The sequence below is a fragment of the Oculina patagonica genome, chromosome 1, assembly GCF_052425735.1.
Source record: "Oculina patagonica isolate OP01 chromosome 1, crgOcupat, whole genome shotgun sequence".
In the NCBI taxonomy this organism is placed as follows: Eukaryota; Metazoa; Cnidaria; class Anthozoa; order Scleractinia; family Oculinidae; genus Oculina; species Oculina patagonica.
The window spans coordinates 20,764,190-20,786,069 of record NC_135758.1 but is presented as its reverse complement, the minus strand read 5'-3'; the positions used below and the strand labels follow the sequence as shown (position 1 = coordinate 20,786,069).

Sequence of the window (21,880 nt, the reverse complement as noted above, 5' to 3'; positions counted from 1 at the left end):
CCTGAGCCTGATTTTATGACAGAAAATTTCATGTTGTTTTTACTTTCTGAACGCAGTTTCGATAGATTCGGTCGGCAAGGTTTTTAGATCTATCCGTATATTCTTTGCCGCTTTCAGTCGGTTTAATATGTAGTACATTTAAAGCTAATGCTTACATGTCAGTTCTTTTTTTTGTTCCCTTGATTTGGTTTTATTTTGCTATGGATTTACTGATTATCTATTGCCGTAAGTTGATTTTCTTTTGCCGTATAAAGTCAAATTCTAATCCCTTGCCGTGAAGTTCTGCCGGCAGATGAGAGTTTAATTCTTATTTCTGTGAGTTTGTTCCGACTTTCAGCCGTAAATTTTCTCGCAGAAGAAATTCATACAGTATAAATGACGTTTTCTTAGAAGTGTTGAACGACGACAAAGCAAAAATCTCGAACAAAATTAATTTATTTAAACTAATAAACTTGTTCTGAAAATCATGTTTACCCCATCTAGCGCTAGCTCGAGTGTTATATTTTTTTTTAAAGTAGTTCACTTTTACACTGAATAACTACAATGAAATGAGATAATTTAGTGCACATGGTAAGAAATAAAAAAAAAATGACCACCGATGCCTTAAATTTGCAGAAGTGAGCAACCCATTTGAGTGCACCGAAGTTAAGACAAGAAAAGTGAGACGGGAATATTTGTCCACAAAATATATTGACGTCTCTTTAGTATAAAGCAGAACGATAAGGCGATCGCGAAACTATTTTCTATTTTAACTCTTAATTAATTTATTAGGCCGTGAGTTGTTCTGCCTCGAGATTATTATTTTTGTTGTACCGTAAGACATTCAAACCATGATCGATTTAAATGTCTTGCACTTATGGGCCAGCATTAACATCTTTTTATTCTTAGACAGCAGAGAACTAACTCTTACTTAATGTTTAGGCCATGAGTTGTTCTGCCTCGAGATTATCATTTTTGTTGTACCGTAAGACATTCATTTTAACGATGATCGGTTTAAATTTGTCTAGCACCTATGGGCCAGCGCATACATTAAAGCTTTGACCGCATAAAAATATCAGAATGGAAACATTGTTAACTCCAGTGAAAATTAAATAAATGGGGAGCTCCGATTTTAGGCTTGCCTAAATCTATATATTAGTGTTTACGAAAACCTTACGATCTAGTCATACACTCGAACTAAAATTTAATAAACTCAACAGTGAAATTATTTGAAAATGTTGCAACTTTAATTTACTATACACGAGAAATAAAACGCATTTCAACAGCAATAGAACGTTTTCGGTAACTTTACTTTGCACGGAAGCTTTTAGCTTGCGACACAAGCGATAACTGTAGCAAAAGGCAAAGAAAAAAATAGGAACAGCAGTCAGAAAACCTAATTTAAAGGACTTTAAGTACAAGGGTCGACTATCGCAAGTCACACTATTAAGCTACTTTTTTACTCTTTGTAATAAAATGGTTTTAGCTCTTCGAATTCTGTCATTATTTGACCAGGGTCCAATGTCTTCAAGTTAGCAAATAATCGCGACAATGAAAATTGACAGTGCACAGATAACAGGGTCCGTAAAGCGGGGCTGACAATGTATAAGAGTTTGTCACTCGGGACACGAAAAGTGTCCGTTGTTCGTATTAAGGGGTGTCCGTATTAAGCGGGTTAATTTAAGAGAAAATGTATGAGGTTTTCGTCTGGACCAACTAAACTGTCTGTAATACCGGGGTGTCCGTATTAAGCGGGTGTCCGTAAAGCGGGTTTCCACTGTAATAATGATAATAGAAAGAAAAAAAAAACGAAATAAAACAGAAACAACAAGCCGCAAGTTAAGTATATTATTTTTTTTATTGCAAGTTAAATACGTGTTAATTAGCTAGGTGACAATTTTCTCTTCATACTAACTACGTTTAATTCAGAGTTGTATAAACAATGCGATTGAAATTATTTACATGAGCCAGTTCTCGTTGTTTTGATTCTAAAAGTTAAGATATATATTTAATAAGTCTATTACGAACCGTTGCATTAAAACCTCTCGAAGCAAAGTCCCTGGCACACAGTCACTAAACAAGTTTACTGGATGTGTAGAACTTTCTTCAGCTCTTATAAAAACTAGAACAATTAACTTGCTTAATTACCCATAAGTATAAAAATAAGCGAAAATAAGCCACGACGTTTCGAACTCATCTTGAGTTCATTATCAAGTAGATAAAATAAAATAACGGTCGAGTTTAAGTTTAAATGCAAATAGAGGTGATAGAGTATATTAGAATATTTTAAAGGAGTGTTTCGCGGTCATTAGCGTTCACAGTGTCAGTGCGTGCTGTATTTAATTAGGTAAGTACTTTCGCGCGTATTGAGTCCGCCTGCGTGTTTAGTGCTGGTTTTCTCTCGCGAATTAAAATCATTTTGTTTACTAAACAATCCAGTTTCCCTTGGCATTTCCCCTAACTGGTAATCAGTGAAATGCTCATAAGAGAAAACTCGCGATAAGGTGCTTGAAGGCACTAATTGGAGTTTTCCCGCCCCCAATAATACAATTTTATAGAACAAAAGGTTACGAAGTTATATCGAGTTATGAAAAAAAAAGGAAAAAATCGACTGCCACTATGAACAAATTTCTACAAATTTAAAAAATTTAATTCATGGTCTTTCAAACGGTCCCCTGCATCTATAAATTTTAGATTAGCAATGAATTTTACACCAAGATGTGTGTTTACTTATTTATCTAACGTTAACATGTTCTTTATCTCCTAGTGCAATTTTACAACTCCCAGGGCATACTCTACGCCTCTTGAGTATTTCCGACAGACAGGATGAAACACAAATCACCCGTCATTTGCTTAAAACTGGAATTAACACAGGCAGTGATCCTTCAATTCATGAAATGAAATATTCAGGGGCACCCATCGAGAATATAGTTCAAAACCACTTAAAGATAGCGCCGTTGAACGTATTTTAGTTTTTAAACGGTAGATATAGGCATATTTTTATTCCCTAAAATGTTTTTATCTGTTCAGATTTCCTAGCTGAAAGTCTAGTGATCCGAAAGTTATAGGGATCAAAACTTACCTTTTCGAAAATTCCAGCCAGAGAAAGACTCCCGAAAATTCTGGGTGACCTTTTTAAAGTAAAAAATTCGTTAAAAATGAACAATTATACCATTTTTTAGATATTCGAAAATCCTAGGAAAGGCAGGCAAGCAAAAAAATTTACAATGAATGTTCCGAAAATTCTAGATCTCAAATCGTCTTCCGAACAGATATTTCAACGACATATTTCGTTGGGTGCCCCTGAATATTTACTATATTATGTTACATGATGCTTGAAAACTTTTAGGAATCAGAGCAACCCTTAAAATTTTAGTCACGCTTTTGTTTGCTTCTCATGACGTGAGACAATTACATTTGTCTACATTTACCTATGCAGGTCCCAGAGGTGTTCTTAAATCCGCAATAGCGTTTCTTTTTTTAGTGAGGAACGGAGAAAGAAATCCTCTCTGATCAGGGAAATACGTTTGGTATCGACAGCGTTAGCTATCAACTTCCTCATGGATTCCTATCATTTTCTAAGCAACTGATTGACTGTTTGACAGCATCGATCATTATTCTTAAGCGAAATATGGTAAACTTATTAGCTTCTATTAAAATTACAAATTCAAACAAATAAACCTTAAAAGGATTTACGCATAAACAAAGCACACTGTTAAGCTACACATGCATAAAACATCAATATGTTAAGCCTTGTTCCATAACAAATAACGTACACATACACGTTAAGATACCTCTACCCTTCGTATTATTTTGTAAATATGGAATCCCTTGTTCAGTTATCTTAAGTTTGCAAACGAATGAGAGCAACGGTTTTGAGGCTAATGCTTCAAGCGACATCATCCATGGGAACGTCAACTGGCAGCAAATGGCTTCTATCGTCATCATGGCTACTTTCATCTTCTCTAGCACTCGTACTGCATTCGCCATTTCCGCTTTCATCCAAGTTACCATTGACGCGACCGTTACCAGTGGACACAAGAAGATAGAAAATAGTGCTCACTAGAACGAGCAGAACACATGCATTGACAATCATCACAACCAACACGAATGCGCCTGAGAGCGATTTGTCTAAAGCCGAAAACCTCAACAGCATGAAAGACATGGACAACACGAACAACACCACGGGTTCGAAGAAATTCTCTTGGACGCATCGTTTACTGGGCCGTTCGTTATATGGTCGCAAACGTAAATTAATTATGGCTGACACCATAAGTATCAGCCAAACCACAAAGGTTTGCAAAGTGGAGGAAGAGGGAATCATAGACAACGCTATGGCGAGAATCAGGCGGCGAAGAAGCATGAAAACCTCAAAGTAGCGCTGATACTTTGGTTTGTAGGGTAGATAGACCGGGCCAAGCCAAGCATCAAGTTTCTGGCGGTCGTCAGGACTCATTGTGTTTCGCTTACGAAAGAAAACAAACATCAGAGAGATGAGAAGCAAGGGAAAGCCAATCACATAGAACACAATAGAGACGGCACCAAGTGCTGTTAGGATGTTGTAAGTGCGAGAGTTGCATTCTATCCAGGGGGAATTAGGCATGTAAAGAATATCACGGTCGTTGTGGCATGGGCGTAAAACGGATAGAGTTTGCTTGACAATGGGGAAGTAACTGAAGCTAAGACAAAAGAAGGCACTTTGACGACATTTGAAATGAACGTTTTCCATGCGTCCCTCGTGTGGACGGAATTTGTCATAAGTCATTAAGATAATAAAGTACAGACCGACTGTTGCCATGCAAACAATTGGAAGAAGGAGCAGAAAAGCAAACTTACCAACGGGAGTGAAAAGAGATGGTAAATCGCAGGAAAGCGAAGGGAAATACAGATTCCAGTAGCTGCTCAAGTAGTTTTGAGCTGCTACGACTTGTTGAGGCCAAACGTTGGAACTGGATACCATGAAATCCATGGTTTGAATATAAAAAACAGCGATACTGACGAGAGACCGAGCAGCTTTTCCTCTGCTGGTCATACACAACACAAAAACCACCAGGTTTAATTTGAACATCCAGGCGGGTAGGAATTCCAACGTCATAAAGATTAACATTAGGAGAAAGTGAACCGCGGTAACAGCAAACCATTTGATAGGTTTCAGCTTGAAGTAAAAGTATGACCAAAGCAAGGCAAGAAAAGACACAGCAAAGACAGGAATAAATATGTAGTAGTAGGTTTGATCTCCTTTTGAACATTTAAAGCACAGTCCACCAATTTTGTAAAATCCGTCTTCACAACGAGAGCAAAATCTGTCTCTGTTTCCTGGATGACAGATGCAGGACTGATTGCATGTTGTGATCAGAGATGACACCAAAGGCCTATAATGTGATAAGCTTATGTTTGGTGTATCGAGGCGACAGGTGCAGGAATCTGATGGATTGCATGCAGATGATACTTGACACTTGACAAGATGGGTGACATTGTTAGGATTAGGTGATGGCCAGTAGCCACTGCGCAAGGTCAAGAAGTTTGGGCTGAAGATTGTCTGATGCAGAGAAGTTAAACTGAGTGCAAGTGCCACCACCCATGCATTTCTTGCACAATCCATACTCTCCATAGAAACCTGCATCACAGACGCAATGTCTGTATTCGTAAAATGTTGGATCCAAGCGAATGAGTCCATTGTTGAATGTGAGCCTTCCTTCAGGGCAAGTAAAGTTTTCTGCTCCAGGTGGCCTAGTCATTCTTAAGAAGTCAGGACGAAAGAAGTTGGCCTTTATTCTAGTTCCTTTGCGCATAAAAGGATTTCCAGAAATATCCAAATGGTGGAGGGCGATCAGAGACTGAGTTCCAGCTGGAAGGCTACCCGACAAATTGTTTTTAGAAACATCAAGGTAGGAAAGCAATGGGAAATCGGCAAAGAGATCGGGTATAGGGCCATAAAAGTTGTTACCACTTAAATCGCAAGTGGACAGTCTTGACACCATGTACATTATGTCTGGAAGAAATTGACTCGTTATGTCGCAGAAACTAACATTGAAAGTTGTTAAAGTAGCATTTGTCTTGAAAAGACCCATAAAACTTGTAAAATCGATTGTCAAATGTCTATTTCCAGCCAAAGAAATGTACGATTTAACAGTTGCGCTGACATTGGTGGACCACGGCGTCCCTCTGTTTATTGAAGAAAAGTTGTTTTGTGACAAGTCGAGCATATCAATATGTGGCAACAAAAACAACTGACCTGGGATTTCCCCTGTCAGCTTGATTGTTGGCAAGATTAAGTGCCTGTAGTTTGCTGTTTTTCGGAATTTTTTGTGGAAACTTGCTTGAGATCTTGTTTCCAGGCAGAATAATGTCTATTGCTTTTTCTGGAAGTTTATGGGGCATCTCGCCCATTAATTTAACTCCGGATACGAACAAATATTCTATTGAACTAATGGCAAATAAGTCGCTCAGGTTTCCATACATGTTACCAGGGGTATTTGTCAGGTCGAGATAAGAGAGCTTTTTTAATCTAGAAATGCTTCTCGGTATTTGTCCACTTAAGTTATTTCCTCCAAGGCAAAGAAGTCTTAGCTCTGTCATATTTCCTATGCCTTCTGGTAAACGGCCAGTGAAGCCTTCGCCGTCCATGTTGCACCCTAAGAAATTCTGCAGATTTGTCAGCTACGATTTCTTCAGAATCGCCAGCATGAAGCTGCACTGAAATCAACAGTCAGTAGTTTGCTCATATTTCCAAACAAAAAGTCGCCAATCCGTCCATGGAGTCTTGGGTTTCCAGGAGTGCACAGTGATATCAAGTTTCGGATCTTCCACAAATTCGAAGGAAGAATGCCATCTAAGTTATTGTAAGCCAACACAATAGTTTTGATGTACGAGTTGTTGTGACAAGTGATACCATACCAGGAACAGTGAGATGTTGAACGATTCCACCCGTCGCTTTTATACCACTGTTGACCATTTGTGGAATTGTAGATATGAAGTAGAACTTTCCTTTCTTGTTCTGGTGTAAAAGAGGTATCGTAGATGAAAATGGGGATCGTACCACGAACGCGTTTCAAACAGTCGGGACCCTCGTTCTTCAGGAACGATTTGTATTCTGGAACAGAGAGTTGAAGTTATAAATAATCAGTGACGGTTGATAAATAAAAAGCTGCATGCAAACAGATTGATCAAAATGACCTAAAACTATTCATGATTTATCTGTTTTCTCCTTGTACATCCACTAATATAAATAACTTGTCTAAACTAAACTAAAACAAAATTCTCGAATCTGATTGGTCGTCAGCAGCCCGAGGATAGCCCAAAGAGGATAGATAATAAACTGGACATGCACTTATTAGACAGGGTACGCGACATGTTGATATACGTAATGCAACGTTTTATTATCCGACTGCTCTTTTTTTTTGTAATTTTATTGGTCACTGGTCGCCTTTTCCATAACGTCTGAGTAACGGTATAAAACAAGCAATTGACTTAATCTTCTATCGACTGGATGATGTGGACGTTTCAATGTTATCTTTTCGTAAATACTTTGCCGCTTTCAGGCGCTTTAAGTGTAGGAGGGGGGGGGGAGGGGGCTCAAAATTGCAATTTCACAGCACTTGCTAAATTTTCACATTTTACTACAGAGAACAGGCCAACTTTCACTCATTGCTAAATAAACGCACTCTCTATTATACTGATTATCTGTTGCCGCAAGTTAATTTTCCTTGGCGGTATAAGATCGAATTCTGAACCCTTGGCGTGATGTTCTGTCAGATGAGTGTTTATTTCTTATTGCTTGGGGTTTATTCCGACAACGTAGAAAGCTCGAGCAAAATTAATTTATTTATACTAAACTTGTTCTGAAAATCATGTTTCCTTATCTAGCTCGAACGCGTGGTGTGAACACAAACTGACTTATATTTTTTTAAGTAGTTCAAACAATTTTTTCCCTAGTGAAGCTCACTTTTACACCGAATAAAGATTAGTTAGTTTACGTTAAAATTTGTTTAAACTGTGCACGTCCGCCGGATTTATCCCAGATAAGTTTTAAATTTGCGTACGTGAGCAACCGAAGAAACAACCACAGGGAAGAAACGGTAGGGACAGGAATATTTGCCCACAAAGAATATCGAGGACTCTTTTCTATAAACAAAGCGATAAGGGGATCGCAAAACTATTTTCTATCCTTTGAAAGCAAAGAATTAACTCTTAATTTTTAAGCGATAACTTTCGCCTTATGCCGTCGCACGATAGGCAAATCTTTTATTCTTTTATTCTGTTGTTCAGTTGTATATTTAGCGCATGGATTAAAGAACGAGGTATATTCATGTGACGCGTGCTTGTTTCGGCTCATGGATTAAAGAACGAGGTATATTCATGCGTCAACTCATGTTTTACTCACTGCGTACCGCGTACCGCGTAGCCAGCACATATCAATCAATCAATCAATCAAATCAACCTTTATTTATACACGATGGGATAAAAAAGCTACATAGCATGTGGGGTCGTGTGTAAATAAAACATTAAAACTAGTAGATAATAAACATCAAAACTATATTAAGGTAAAAAAGCTAAAAAACTAAGCTAAAAATAGATAAATTGCTAAAATTGTTACAATGATAAAAAGATAAAAAGCGCTAAGATCTCTTACAATAAAGATTGTTAAAATTGTTTTTTTTAATTATGTTCGACTTGTTGGTCATTGTCACAAAACTCCTGAGGGACATCGCCTCGTGACACTCTCCAGGTAAAAGGTTCCAGAGTACTGCCCCTCTGTAAGATGTTGAAAGTTTCATTATATTAGTATTAAATGATGGGGGAATTAGTAAATGTTCTTTTCTAAAATTGTACGAGTGTTGAAACTTGGTTACAAGTCGAGCCATGCAAGAGGGGGAGTCATTATGGTAGATCCTATATATAAGTTTCAGAATCGAAAGTTTGTACGTGCTTCTTAAAGTGTCCCATTTAGCGCGGTCAAGGACTTTAGTAGATGACATGTCTTTAGGTAGGTTAAAAATGATCCTTGCCGCTCTGCAGTGCAACCTTTCAAGTGCGTCAAAGTCGTCTTGACGACTCATGCCTCCCCAGACGGTTATACCGTACGTGACGGACGAGATTATGACTTTGTAGTATAACTTTAAAAGAACTTGCTTCGGTAAAAACCTACACTTCTTAATAAGGCTTAGTTTATTTGCAAAGTTCTTCTTTAGGCTATTGACATGTGGAGACCAACTTAGTTTGTCATCTATGTCAACTCCCAGGAGTCGGCAATGTTTCACCCAATTCTCCCAGGAGTCGACTATGTTTCACCCAATTGACGCCATTTTGTATTTATTTTATTTTTATACTTGAACTTAAGGTGGCTCAACTGGATTTTCGAGGGGGAACACTGCTCAAGTTTGAGAATTAACTACGTCGCCATTAACAATGCTATCGAAAAACGATCAACACAGTTGTATTAGATAAAGATGAATTTTTTTTTATGATCAATGTTATATTGACATCGGAGTTGCCATAGCGACGAAATGACGTCATTACGTTTTTTACTTTCGCTCGTATTGCTCGGCACCAGGAGATTTTTTCGAAAATCGCTCAAAGGAGCTTGTACCACACATAGCTGCCTCGATGTTGGCAAAGTTTGAACAAATTCTATGAGAGCGTTTTCGAAATATTTGGGGATGAAGTTTTCGGGGCTATAAAAACAGTCAAAAACATACTAACGAGAAAATGGGGTAATATCTAAAGAAAACGGCGCGCCTGTGAATTGCAATTTCTTCTTATAGAAGTTTGATTTCATTTAAAATCTTGTGTAAAACAGTGGTGTGGATTGCTTTGGTCGATTGCGAGAAAAAAGAATTTGATGAACGTGCGTTCCGGTGCTCTTGTTGCCATTTTTGTTTATAATTTGGTATATGCCTTCAAAAGTGATAATAAATTAAAAACCGCTCGATGAATTATTTTAAAATTTGACAAACTCGAGGTTTGTCATCAATTGATAAAGCTTGCAAGTTTCAAGCTCATTGAAAACATTTAAGGCAGTAAAATTAGGCCTCCAATGTCCTGATGTTTCTCTCGCAGATTTCGTATTAACAAGCGAGTGTCCTCATTATTCACGGGTATTGTTTTAAGTTTCATATCCACCTGCACGACTTGGGCAAAAAATTCGCTCGACTGCTTTCCGAACAATTTTCCGAAACATGCTTACATTGCTTAAAAAATTGTAACAGCATTTGTCGGGCTATTGATGTCAAGGGCCTCTGTCCAGAAAACGAAAGCTATTATTTTCCGGCCCGCAATATTGTCATTGCTATTCTCAACCCAAGGCAGATTAGCATGCTTCGGAAAGCAATCGAGCGTCCTGTTTAATGCAAATGAATTTTTTTACTGGAATCAGTGCACGAAGATATGAAACTTGAAAACAATACCCATGAATAATGAGGACACTCGCTTGTAGACATGAAATCTGCGAGAAAAAATCAGTACATTGGAGGCCCAATTTTACTGCCTTAAATGTTTTCAATGAGCTTGAAACTTGCAAGCTTTATCAATTGATGACGAACCTCGAGTTTGTCAAATTTTAAAAAAAATTGCCATCGAGCGGTTTTTAATTTATTATCACTTTTGTAGGTATAGAGCGCCATATTGTTTTATCCACAGGGATCCCATACAAGAAATAAAACATTCTAGCCCATTCTCTCCACGGCCAAATTGGTGGAGGACATTTTGTTTACCTGTCAAAAAGTTATCATTTCTTGCATCAGAATAACCACGTCCAATGTAGTTTTTCTTTGTGTGCGGGTTTTACAGAGAGAATTTGTCTAAGATTTTCGAAGCACCTCATAGCTGTGAATGGAAACATTATCAGTCTTGAAAAAATCGTTTAGTGTCAAACCAAACAACTTGTTGTTTATCTTACCTACATTGACACGACATTGTTTGACAATAACAATTACGGTATAGTCAAACGATATTATTGCAAAAAAAGTAAAAAAAGTGACTCGAACTTGACTCGTGACTCTTGGCCGTGGAGAGAATGGGCTAGAATGTTTTATTTCTTGTATGGGATCCCTGTGGATAAAACAAGATGGCGCTCGAGTCAAGAAGGGCTAATATTTTTTAACTTCACGTCAATTTTCACGCTTTCTTGTTAAAATGGAACCTCTGCCTCAGCTGTGTGTAATTAATACAGGTAGGAATCTGTGAGGAAAATCTATTATGAATGCCGAGGAACGTTTGAAAAGCAGTTGCGAACAAATGCAGGACTAAACTGTCGCAATCGACAGTGAAACTGAAAGAAGAGGTCAAATGACTGAAATCTTGCTGTTCTTATACCTCCGGTACGTATATAATTTTCACACAGCAATTAAAAATAAAACTGCAAAAAAGAAAAAAGAAATTTAACTTGACTCGTGACTCGAAGTTGACTCGGGCTCGAACTTGACTCGTGCTACGATCAAACTCCAATCGACCAAAGCAATCCCCACCACTGTTTTACACACGAAATATAACGAAATCAAACAACTATAAGATGAAATTGCAATTCACAGGCGCGTCATTTTCTTTAGATATTACCCCATTTTCTCGTTAGTATGTTTTTGACTGTTTTTATAGCCCCGAAAACTTCATCCCCAAATATTTCGAAAACGCTCTCATAGAATTTGTTCAAACTTTGCTAACATCGAGGCAGCTATGTGTGGTACAAGCTCCTTTGAGCGATTTTCGAAAAAATCTCCTGGTGCCGAGGTAATACGAGCGAAAGTAAAACACGTAATGACGTCATTTCGTCGCTATGGCAACTCCGATGTCAATATAACACTGATCATAAAAAAATTTCATCTTTATCTAATACAACTGTGATGATCGTTTTTCGATAGCATTGTTAATGGCAACGTAGTTAATTGTCAAACTTGAGCGGTGTTACCCCTTGAAAATCCAGTTGAGCCACCTTAAAATTAATTAGTTTTTGCGTACCGCGTAGTAGGCTACGTGGAAATTAGGTTCGAGTGGCAGGGTATTCTGCAGTTAAGCTACTAAAGAGACTCATTTTATATGATGGCATCTATGTAACTTCCAAAATATTTAAGCAATCACCATGAAACTTATAGGATGTATTGTACGTCCGAAACTCTTTCTTTTGGTATACGTGACGTCACATCACGTGACAATTACATCATGATGTCAAAACAGCCGCCATTTTGGATCCGCCATCTTGGATTTCCAAATTTTTCCAAAATGCCAGAGTTGAGTTCTGCCTCAAGATTGTTATTTTTGTTGTGCGTAAGACATTCATTTAATTGTCTTTCACTTGGCCGCATATTTATCAGAATGGACACATTGTAAACTCCAGTGAAAATGAAATAAATCGGAGGCTCCGCTTCTAGGCTTGCCTAAATCTATATATTAGATTTGTTCGAATAAAAGCGGGACTGCAAATCCGACTCCCTGCTTAGCAGTCCGGCGACCGCGAGGGATTTTTAAGTCTTCTATAAATAGAACCTAAAAATGTTTCTCTCTAAGGAACTAACTGAACAGTAGTGATCGCTTTTCGATCGTTTTCAGTCACACTATCGCATTAGCAATTGATCATCGGCGATGTAATGGGACCGCGAACATGCATGTATATAAATTTGGACGCACAAACTCAACTGGTTTAACTATGTGGAATCCGCGGGCGAGCTTGAAAATATCCAACTTGCAAAACAGTTTTCCAAAGCTGTTCGGAAACTTTAAGTTTCAACTTAATCGATTTAATGTTGCAATCCGCTCATTATGATTTAAAATTCGTTTACTTTTGATGCCTGTTATCGGTCGTGGTGTTACGATGACATCTCATATCATATATTCGTAATGCCTCTTGCTGCAAAATATTTAGCGTACTTACCATAAGTATCTCGGGGCCGCAGTGCATCCGCTAATCCACGCTGGATGAGTATTAACTGACAAAACAAGACGGTTAGAAATATCAACTTGCACAGTCCAAGCTGACACAAAGTGTGGGTATCAATACCCATCATTGCAACTTTATTCTATGTTGCAAAGTTGACCAGCTGCAGAATATATCAGAAAGACGAGTGCGTTATTTAATTTTAAAATCTTAGTGTTATTTAATTTTAAAATCTTAAGTAATGCATGATTGCTTACCAATGAGTAAAGGTTGTGATACGGTTTCCCGTCTCGTTTTATTGTACTAAATTTTTATACAATGCAATGAACGAAAACGAAAACGTAATTGGTGCGTTAAATAAGCGGCATGAAGGAAGATAGAAGAAAATGACTGGAGTACTTCATAATCTTAGCATTTCCAGGTTCGTAGTGTGACATTATCAACCCGCTCGTACACGTTTTCCCGAGTGAAAACAAAAGAATGGAAATTGCTGGTTTGCAACTGACGTTACGGCGGCGATGCTGGTGGACAAGAACAAAGCGTTTCCCTCTGCTTGGAACTAAGCTCTTTTTTAATGCAAATTCTGCGAAAAAAAAATATTGTTTTGTCCACCAACATGGCCGCCTTGTCACGTTGTTGCAAGTCAGCAATATTTCTTTATGGCAGTCAAAATAATGGACGTCAAGATAACTCGACCGCAACTGACACACTGTTTATCCTATCCGAATATTCAAATTGTCTCAGTGTCGTCTGGTGTCGCAATGGTCGGGCAAAAGCTTTAATTCTAAGCGCATGTGAACAGTACGGGAGCTAAATTTAGTTTCGCTTCCTCATAAAAACAAAAGTGAATTACGTGGAAGCGTAAAGTTACGAAAATAACGACCCTCGAAAGTGATGGGAAAACGGTCGTGAATCCGAAAGTGCAAGCAAAGCCATTTTGTAGGTTTATCTTTCCCATGAAAAAAAATAGATGAATAAGTAATATTATTTTGCACGGCGAAATGAAACAAGCAGTGACACGATCCGCTCCGCGAGCCCGCCAATTAAAGCAATTTGGGGGAATTCAGAATCATCTCATCTGTCACCCAAGAGGATACTGAGTTACGAATTCGGTGTTTGTCAAGCTAAATACAGAATCTGAACTGTCTACACTGTATTTAATCTGTTGTAGTTAGGCAAAATGTTTGTGTTTTAATATACTTTCAGCCACGCTCTGTTATTTCAGTGCAAGTGAACTCAATCAGGTCATGAACAAGGAAGTTAAGCTTCATTTTTAAAAATAGCCATTACCAATGTTTCTTTTCTAAGTAACTGAGCAGTAGTAATCGTTTGCTAGTTTTCAGTCAGACCAGGCAAATCGAGTCAATTAATGACGGAGCTTAAATTATTAGCCTATGTAAACAACACATGAAAAGTTAGAATCGATCCCTCAACAAACTAAAGTTAATTACGCAGAAGCGTAAAGTTGCGAAAGTAAATGGGAGCAAGGTCATTTTTGTGGGTTCAATCTTTCCAGTGAGGTTAGAAAGAAAAAGATGAATAAATAAAATTAAGAGAGAGAAACAACCAATGAAAAACAACCAATGATACGATTTGGGGGAAGCCAGAATAATCTCATCTGTTACCCAAGAGGACACTGAGTTACGAACTCAGTGTTTGTCAATTTTTAAATTGACAAACTGTATTTAAAAATACAGAATTATCGGTCTGTTTTAATTTGTGTTTTGTCTGTTGACTGCCGGCAAATAAATGTATACACTTTTTAATATTACTTCCTTTTCGCTCTTCTATATTAATGTAAATGAACTGATGGAACGAAACTATAAACTATAATTGTAATCAAGACGGTAAATAAGGGTGTGCAAAAATCCTCCAGTGGAAGTCCGATGAATCTTCGCCAACAAGGAAATCTAGCTTCATTGGCCGTTTTTACACTGAAAGAAGGACAAATCCTTGTTCGTCTAGTGTGAACTCAAGACGGCTTTAAGTCGACTTGTCCGTCTGGACGACCAAGTCGTCCTCGAAAAATTGTCTTCCTAGGCGGCCAAACCGACGGACAAATTCAGACGACTTGTACGTCCAAAATCGTGTCCTTCCCGTTTTCACACTAAGACGATTTGACAGTCTCAGACGATTTGACCGTCTCAGACGATTTGTCCGTCTAGACGATTTGTCCGTATTTATTGTGAAAACGGCCATTGTTTTTAAAGCGCCGTATTACACAGGGTCGATTAAACTTAACGGATGTTTTAGAATAAATAAAAAAAAATACGCTATCAACTGCTTTGTCACAATAATTGTCATTATCCGTATTTACGAACTTCCATCTCTTCTCTTCGGATTTTTGCCGGTCGTCTATAAATTTTAACTCGTACTTTTCCGACTAGTTCAGAAATCTGCTTTGAAAAATCGTTTGTCATTGTCTATAACAGTATTTGTAGCAACTATGAATGAAAGTGCGATCAACATCAAGTTTCTCCTTACAATTTCAATACATTGCGAAGCTGACAGGTGATGAGAATAAAGACATTCATGATTTTAATTTGACAGCACTACAATGTGCCATTACATTCTCTGAACTAACTTAGCAAGTGCGTTGCAAGTCTAACAAAGTTTCTTGCTGGATATCAAGGAAAATGGAAACTATATTATGCATATAATGCTAATTGATATTACTGGTAAACACGGTTGCTTGATTTGTGCTCCGGTGACTTACACGAGGGCAAAGTTAACTTATTTCATCCGACGCTATTTTATATGGATTTTGAGTTTTTCTGGCCCAATAATACAATAAGAACAAATAAAAGGTTTTCTGTTACGGAGCCATATCGGATTATGGAAAACACTAAAAAATCAAAGTGTATCATTACTTTTTTGTCCCCTTTGCCAGCTATCGTTCTAGACTTTTTTTGCAAATTTTTTCTAATTAAGTTGAGGCGACTGGCTTTCAACACATTGCTACAAACTTGAAAAAATCATGGCCTTTCAAACGGCCCTGCATCTATAAATTTTAGATTAACAATGAATTTTACACAAAATGTGTGTTAACTTATTTATCTAACGTTAACATGTTCTTCATCTCCTAGTGCAATTTAAAAAACTCCCAGGGCAGGAGTGTTATGCTCTACGCTTCTTGAGTATTTAATTCCGACAGACAGGTTGAAATACATACCACCCGTCATTTAGTTAGAACTGTAATTACTACAGGCAATGATCATTCATTTCATGAAATGAAATGAAATATTTACTATATTATATATGTTACATGATGCTAAGAATCCGAGCCAAACTTGAACACTTTAGCTAGTCAGGCTTTGCTTTTCAAGACGTGAGACAATCACATTTGTCTACATTTACCCAGGTCCCAGGGTGTTCTTTTTACCACAATAGCGTTTTTGTTCAGTGGAGAACGGAGAAGGAAAACCTCTCTGATAAGGGAGCCCACGTTTGTCTTTGCCAATGTTAGCCATCAACTTTCTCGTGGATAACTATCATTTTCTAAGCAACTGTTTGACTTTTTGACAGCATAAATCATTATTCCATGGAGGAAGATGGTAATTTACATTGCTTCTACTAAAACTATAAAATATAGTTTTACGCATGAACCAAGCTGACTGATTGTCATGTAAAAGCTACACTTGCATAAAACTTCAATACGGTAAGCCTTGTTCCATACCAAATAACGTATATATACACAGTAACCTATCTCTACGCTTCAAATTATTTTGTACATATATGGAGTCCCTGTCCAGTTATCTAAATTTTGACCTCGAAAAGGAGAAACGGTTTTGAGGCGTATGCTTCAAGCGGCATCATCCATAGGTACGTTAACTGGCAGCAAATGGATCCTATCGTCATCATTGCTGCTTTCATCTTCCCTTGCACTCGTATTCCATTCACCATTTCCGTTTTGATCCAAGGTACCATTGACGCGACCGTTACCAGTGGACACAAGAAGATAGAAAATAGTGCTCATTAGAACGAGCAGAACACATGTATTGACAATCATCACAACCCACACGAATGCGCCTGTGAGCAATTTGTCCAAAGCCGAAAACCTCAACAGCATGAAAGACATGGACACAACAAACAACACCAGGGGTTCGAAAAACTTCTCTGAGGTACATGGTTTACAGGGTCGTTCATTATAAGGCTGTAAACGTAAGTGAATCATGGCCGAGACCATAAGTATCAGCCAAACCATAAACGTTTGCAAAGTGGTGGAAGAGGGAATCATAGACAACGCTATGGCAAGAATCAGGCGGCGAAGAAGCATGAAAACCTCAAAGTAGCGCTGATAATTTGGTTTGTAGGGTAGATAGACCGGGCCAAGCAAAGCATCAAGTTTCTGGCGGTCTTCAGGACTCATTTTGTTTCGCTTTCGAAAGAAAACAAACATCAGAGAGATGAGAAGCAAGGGAAAGCCAACTACATAGAAAACAACAGAGACGGTACCAAGTGCTGTTAGTGTGTTGTAAGTGTGAGAGTTGCATTCTATCCAGGGGGAGTTAGGCATGTAAAGAATATCACGGTCTTTGTGGCATGGACGTAAAACGGATAGAGTTTGCTTGACAATGGGAAAGTAACTAAAGCTAAGACGAAAGAAGGCACTTGGACGACATTTGAAATGAACGTTTTCCATGCGTCCCTCGTGTGGACGGAACTTATTGTAAGTCAGCAAAATGATAAAGTACAGACCCACTGTTGCCATGCAAACAATTGGAAGAAGAAGTAGAAAAGCAAACTTACCAACAGGAGTGAAAAGAGACGGTAAATCGCAGGAAAGCGAAGGAAAATACAGATTCCAGTAGCTGCTCAAGTAGTTTTGAGCTGCTACGACTTGTTGAGGCCAAACGTTGGCACTGGATACCATGAAATCCATGGTTTGAACATAAAACACAGCGATACTGACGAGAGACCGAGCAGCTTTTCCTCTGCTGGTCATACATAACACAAAAACCACCAGGTTTAATTTGAACATCCAAGCAGGTAGGAAGTCCAACATCATAAAGGTTAACATTAGGAGAAAGTGAACCACGGTAACAGCAAACCATTTGATAGGTTTCGGCTTGAAGTAAAAGTATGACCAAAGCAAGGCAAGAAAAGACACAGCAAAGACAGGAATAAATATGTAGTAGTAGGTTTGATCTCCTTTTGAACATTTAAAGCACAGTCCACCAATTTTGTAAAATCCGTCTTCACAACGAGAGCAAAATCTGTCTGTGTTTCCTGGATGACAGATGCAGGACTGATTGCATGTTGTGATCAGAGATGACACCAAAGGTCTATAATGTGATAAGTTTATGTTTGTTGTTGTGTCGAGGCGACAGGTGCAGGAGCCTGATGGATTGCATGCAGATGATACAGGACACTTGACAAGATGAGTGACATTGTTAGGATTAGGTGACGGCCAGTAGCCACGATTTAACGACATGATGTTTGGGCGGACATCGTCTGACGTAGTAAAGTTAAACTGGGGACACTTCCCCCCATCCATGCATGTTCTGCACAGTCCATTCTCTCCGTAGAAATGCTCATCGCAGACACAATGTCTGTATTCGTAAAATGTAGGATCTAAGCGAATGCGACCATTATTGAATGTGAGTCGTCCTTCAGGACAGGAAAAGTTTTCTGCTCGAGGTGGTCTTACCATCCTTGTAAAATCAGGACGAAAGACGCTGGATGATGCACTTGCCCTCTTCCTTAAAGACGGATTTCCTGATATATCTAAATATTGTAAGGTTACGAGATTTTGAATTCCTCCTGGAAGGCCTCCGGACAACTTATTTGAGGAAAGATCGAAGTAGGTTAGAATTGACTCGGTAAGGATAGTGGGTATCACACCATAGAACCTATTACCACGTAAATCACAAATGGACAGTCTATCCAAAAAGAACGTCATTCCAAGTACATGACCTTTTATGTCGCAAAAGCTTACATTTAAAATTGTTGGACTGAGGATATCGGTGCTACGGCTTTTTGTAAAGAGTTTCATAAAGCTCTTGAAGTGTATTGACAAATTTCGATTTTCCGCTAAAGAAACGTATAATTTAGGACTTGCCGTGACATTATCTGGCCACGGCTTCCCATTGTTAATTGAAGAAAACAAGTTCTGCGACAAATCGATGCTGTCAACGTTTGGTAAACGAAATAATTTTCCTGGAATATCTCCTGTTAGCCGATTGTTGGCCATGTTTACCATTCTTAATTTGCTATCTTCTGGAAAAGTGTCAGGAAACGTCCCTGAAATCTCGTTTCCAGGCATAAAAAGAACCTGTAATGATCCTGGCATCACTCGAGGCATCTTGCCTGATAATTTAACCCCAGATATGAACAAACGAGACAGCGGTGGAATCGCGAATATGTCGCTTAGGTTTCCATGCATCAATCCGGGACCGTTTCTTAGGTCAAGCCACCAAAGCTTTTTTAATCTGGCTATGCTTCGTGGTATTTTCCCCTTAAAATTATTTCCTCCAAAGCATAGTATTCTCAGCTCGGTCATATTTCCTATGTCTTGTGGTAAACGGCCAGTGAAGCCTTCGCCATCCATACGACAGACAAAAAAAATCTGCAAACTTCTCAGCTGCACGATTTCATCCGGAATGTCTCCAGAAATAGAGGCTGAATTAAAAAAAATGGTCAGCAGTTTGCTCATATTTCCATACAAAAAGTCACCAATACGTCCCCGAAGATTTGGGTTACCAGGAGTACACAAGGACAACAAATTACGTATTTTCCACAGATTAGAAGGAAGGGAGCCATCCAAGTTGTTGTAAGGCAACGCAACAGCTTTTATATATGATGTGTTTTTGTGGCAGGTTATTCCATACCATGAACAGTGAGATACATCTTTTAGTGAACCCTTCCAACCGCTATTATTGAACCACCCATGCCCATTTGTGGATGCAAAGATGTCTAACAAAACATTTCTTTCATCTGCTGGTGTAAAATAGGTATCCAGGGTGAAAGTAGGAATGTGTCTAATCCGTTTCAGGCAGTCTTTACCCTCTAAGGCCACGAATATGCCGTAGTCTGGAAAAAAAGTCAGAATTAGAAATGTATCATTACCTCTGATACGAGACTGTAAAAATTGCGCATATATGCCTCCATTATTTGGTGAGGGTTCTTCTCCGTTGACTTCGTTCGCCTAGCTAATTATTAAGATGGCAGCTTCACGAAAGAGAATAGAGAATGTTCACAGAACCCTACCGAGGTCACAAAAACTTTTTGTTTGCCACTTGTGTTCCCCTAACTCTCAGAAGGAAATTTATGTGTTATTGCGATACTTAAAATTACCGTAGAGTTAGTCTTATTTCCAGCTGTTTACTGTCTGCATGGACTCTATGGAAATATTTTGTTTTAGTTATTTATCTCACAAAGCCTTGATAAAGAAAATATTATTTTGCTCAGGTTAAGCTTGGAATGAAAACAAAAAAGCTCATTAATATGTAGAATTAGGTAGATAAGTTCTAGTGCCAAGGCCGACGCGAAGGGTTAATCTTAGATTTTATTACTGGACATCTTGTTAAGACCAGCATTTTTATAAATGCTGATAGATTTCTTTCCAGGTTAAATAAAGCTTTTATTATTATTATTATTATTATTATTATTATTATTATTATTATTATTATTATTATTATTATTATTGTTATTATTATTATTATTAAGGGGCTTCTTGGGTTCAAAAGTGCGGCCAAAATTTTTAAACCTCCCCTAATTTAAGTACGTAAGCGAAAGTTTGTCTTCAGTCTCGATTCGATTTTAAAAACTCACTTTTCAGTTGTATCTGAGGGCTATGAAACGAAAGTGTTTTCCCACAGTTTCGCTCAGGAAATACGTATTAATTTCTGTCTATTTCCTCATAGTACGTACCTCAATCATCGACCTTAATTTTTGTTTAACCTTTTTCGTAAAGCCAAAATATTTTAATCTTCTTAAAAGAAGATGCTAAGAGCGTAAACAACCCTGAAATTTTAGTGAAAATTTTAATAAGACTGCAAGGGGCGTATTTTTCCTAGATTTTGCGAAAATGAAAATTTTTCGTGAACTCTTAGAAACCCGTCATTATTTATCGCCTGGGGTAGATCGGAAGATTTTGATATGAAAGTAGCCTTTATTATCAGATCTCCCACTGATCTCTCTATTATCTGATCTCCCACTTGTTTTCATGCGTCCCCATTAAGAACACCATGGTTTTATGTACGTCCCTCCCCCTACAGTTGTTCCTTAACACAGTCTGTAATCGGCTAGATATTTCTCATTAACTAATCTAAGTACAACAGTGAACGTTCTCCATATGTCTGTGTGTTAATCCCTCGGACAAATTTAGACAAAAATGAACGGAAAACTGAAAACAACCCTAATAATCAATCCGTATCTTGACGTATTTTCAGTAGTATATGATTCATATATAAATTCTGCGCCATTTGTGCACCTGTACGCAGTTGTAGGAGGGTAAATAACGTTTTCCACTGGTCCACTTACTACTCGGTGGATAGCGTTAAAAAACAAAAATTGGAATTTTGGTAGCATTAGTGCAAAACGCGCGAAATTAAAGTGGAACGTGATCGACTAATATTTATGTAAATTCAGTTTTAAAAATAGTGTTGTAACGTTGTCGGTATCTTTAGAATTTTCTTTGATTGGTTTCGCATCGGAAAAAGCAATTATCTTCTTCTTCGAATTGACCAATTATATTCTTTCTCTAACTTATCGATAACACGTTAGTTTACCTTTTGCAGATTGTTTATTCAATACAATAACCTCTAGTATCGTATTAAAAGGTTTCCTGAGATAGGTCGACTGTTAGAACTGTTTTCTTATTTCAAAGAAAGAAGCCATAACAAACTTAATTAGTTATCTTATCATTGATATCTACAGAAGAGATTGTTCTTTTATCTTGAATATTGTAAAATATTGTACAATACGATATTTGGAATTTATTTGTACATCAGGTAATGCCGGTAACACCTTTAGTTTGGTCCGAAACTCGTAAACGACTTAGTATTAATATATGCATGGGGGCGTAGCGATGTT

General features: G+C 38.0%; 1 protein-coding gene and 1 pseudogene across 2 annotated transcripts; both read right to left on the bottom strand.

The window, feature by feature from the left end:
• Positions 1-1,834: 1,834 nt before the first annotated feature.
• Positions 1,835-13,004, bottom strand: LOC144661474 (uncharacterized; annotated as a pseudogene). The gene is made up of 2 exons (XR_013572279.1): positions 12,842-13,004; positions 1,835-7,072 (listed from the first exon to the last, which is right to left on the bottom strand). The product of XR_013572279.1 is annotated as an uncharacterized LOC144661474 (transcript).
• Positions 13,005-16,019: 3,015 nt separating this feature from the next.
• Positions 16,020-20,365, bottom strand: LOC144636906 (uncharacterized). The gene is made up of 2 exons (XM_078496111.1): positions 20,359-20,365; positions 16,020-19,876 (listed from the first exon to the last, which is right to left on the bottom strand). The coding sequence occupies exons 1-2, from the start codon at positions 20,363-20,365 to the stop codon at positions 16,647-16,649; spliced, it is 3,237 nt and encodes a 1,078-aa protein (XP_078352237.1). The 3' UTR covers positions 16,020-16,646.
• Positions 20,366-21,880: the final 1,515 nt, after the last annotated feature.